The sequence below is a fragment of the Polyodon spathula genome, chromosome 30 (genome assembly GCF_017654505.1).
Source record: "Polyodon spathula isolate WHYD16114869_AA chromosome 30, ASM1765450v1, whole genome shotgun sequence".
Taxonomy (NCBI): Eukaryota; Metazoa; Chordata; class Actinopteri; order Acipenseriformes; family Polyodontidae; genus Polyodon; species Polyodon spathula.
Genome location: NC_054563.1, coordinates 2,424,272 through 2,426,270, shown reverse-complemented (window position 1 = coordinate 2,426,270; position 1,999 = coordinate 2,424,272). Strand labels below are relative to the sequence as shown.

The window sequence follows — 1,999 nt, the reverse complement described above, 5'->3', positions numbered from 1 at the left end:
CTGCCCGGCGCCAATATTGTTGCCCCGTTTTCATAGCCAAGCCACTCAGATCACACACAAGACTGTCACGGGATCTTAAATGCAGCTCACTTCGCTCCATACATTCTGCATTGCTCTCTGGTGTTTCTCTCCAGTTTGAATTTAGTGCCCTTGCTGTAGACATGCTCCTTTTCCCTGAATTCAAACTCTAAAATGACAAGCATTATACTGACTTGCTGTACAGAAGAGCGGGCACAGCATGCAGCCGCAGATCTTTACACACAGGCTGGGATGCACAGTGCAGCTGCACACCGCTCACTATACAGGGGGTCTGTATACCAGGAACCAAGCCAGTCTAGTTTTCATGGGAACAGGCTCTTCGGATGTTGGGCAGTTGGAGTAGATTAAAAGGACGTACCTTTGTCTTGTTGAGGTATAACTTTTTCCACAGCATAATCCCAGTCAAAAATATACCGGTAATAGCAGAGCTGGGTGTAGAGAGCTTTTTCAGGGTACTAAAAAAAAAAAAAAAAAAAAAAAAAAAAATCTTTTAATGATTTCTGAGATGACTTACAAAGAGCAGAACCCTCAGTAAAGAGATCATTTTCAACACACATTGTTTGCAAACCCCATTTACAATTATATGCATCTATAGTGATCTTATGTACCCAAAACAGCCTCAATTTCCATAAGCCTAGTAAGTAAAGATCTATTTTTTTCTTCTATTTTTCCATGTATTTTCAGTTTTCAAAACATAGTTGGGTCACATATGGAACACATACAAATAGCAACATCTTTCTATGCACATAAAAATGGAGAGAAATGTTTTATTCTTTTCATCTTTATTAACATATCTATGTACAGTGATATATATCAAAATGGACACATTGCGTATCCACACAGCCACACTATTCCCTAAGCATATGCCAGTATTGCAGGTTTTTATAGATCAATCCAGGCAGCTTAAGCAGAGATGTTTTTTGTATGTAAAAGAAAGGCTGGAGATTAAGCTATTTGTTTAGTTTTAAATTCAGTCGTAATTGCTGGAACACATCTCCATGACTGTGCGCATTCAGCAGGTTGAATAAAAAGAGCTGAAATTACCTCCTTCATAATAGTTTGTTTTGATAATGCATTGTGTGTCGAGATGATGAGAAACAGTTGCTGTCAATTTGATTAGCCATTATATTTTTATGTTAATTGCCATTATCGGGTCCATTCTGTTTAGTGTCACCATAGAAGCCATACAATGTTAGCATAAATAACAAATTTGAGTAAATTAGGAAGGTATATTTTTTGCCAATTCATTTTAATTGCCCCTCAGTCCTTCCGCTGGTTAACGCAGCTGTTGACCCATAATAAGCACTAGGTCAATATAGCTGCTCGTCAATTCAGAAATGCAAAGTGCCATGTTGCTGGTAATGGATCTACAGCAGCCCCTGCCAATCAGCTGCAGCAAAACTACGGCAGCACTTAGACAGATGAAGGTTCAAGGATGCAGTTGGCCGACCTTAAAAGAAACGGTAGAAATAAGTGGACTGCTGGTGCAAAACAGTGAAAACGCTTGTGCGCTCCGAGACGCAAGCAGGTGCTTTAGTTTGGGTCGAGCCACAGCAACCCCTTGAGCAGCTACACAGCTCGTCAAGAAGTTAATCATAAAATAGGGCAGTGTTGTGTGGAGGAAGCTTTTGCCTCTAAACTGATTTGAAAATGATCAGTTTGCACAGCCTACTGGAAATGCCAGGGTCAGGCAGGTAAGCAGCTCAAAGCAAAACCAAAGGCATCTGCTGTACAAGCAAGAGATTCACCGGGCAATGCCTACTGTATATCATCATCGAGGAGTTTCCTGTTGACCAGTAACTGGTACTAAAATATAACCACGCTATGGTACACACACACAGAGAATTGCACGGTATACACACACACACAGAGTTCCATGATACACACACAACTAGTGGATTTCATGGAATGTCCAGAGGTATCTTTGCGGAATCTGCTTTTCTCATCTACAGGAGTCGGC

General features: G+C 40.8%; 1 protein-coding gene across 1 annotated transcript in view; it reads right to left on the bottom strand.

The window, feature by feature from the left end:
- Positions 1-378: 378 nt before the first annotated feature.
- LOC121302637 (DNA polymerase alpha catalytic subunit-like) overlaps positions 379-1,999 on the bottom strand; it is a 31,938-nt gene continuing 30,317 nt past the window's right edge. Inside the window, exon 10 of the mRNA XM_041232650.1 lies at positions 379-494. Coding sequence (XP_041088584.1) covers positions 384-494 — 111 coding nt within the window. The 3' untranslated portion in view covers positions 379-383. The remainder of the gene's footprint in view (positions 495-1,999) is intronic.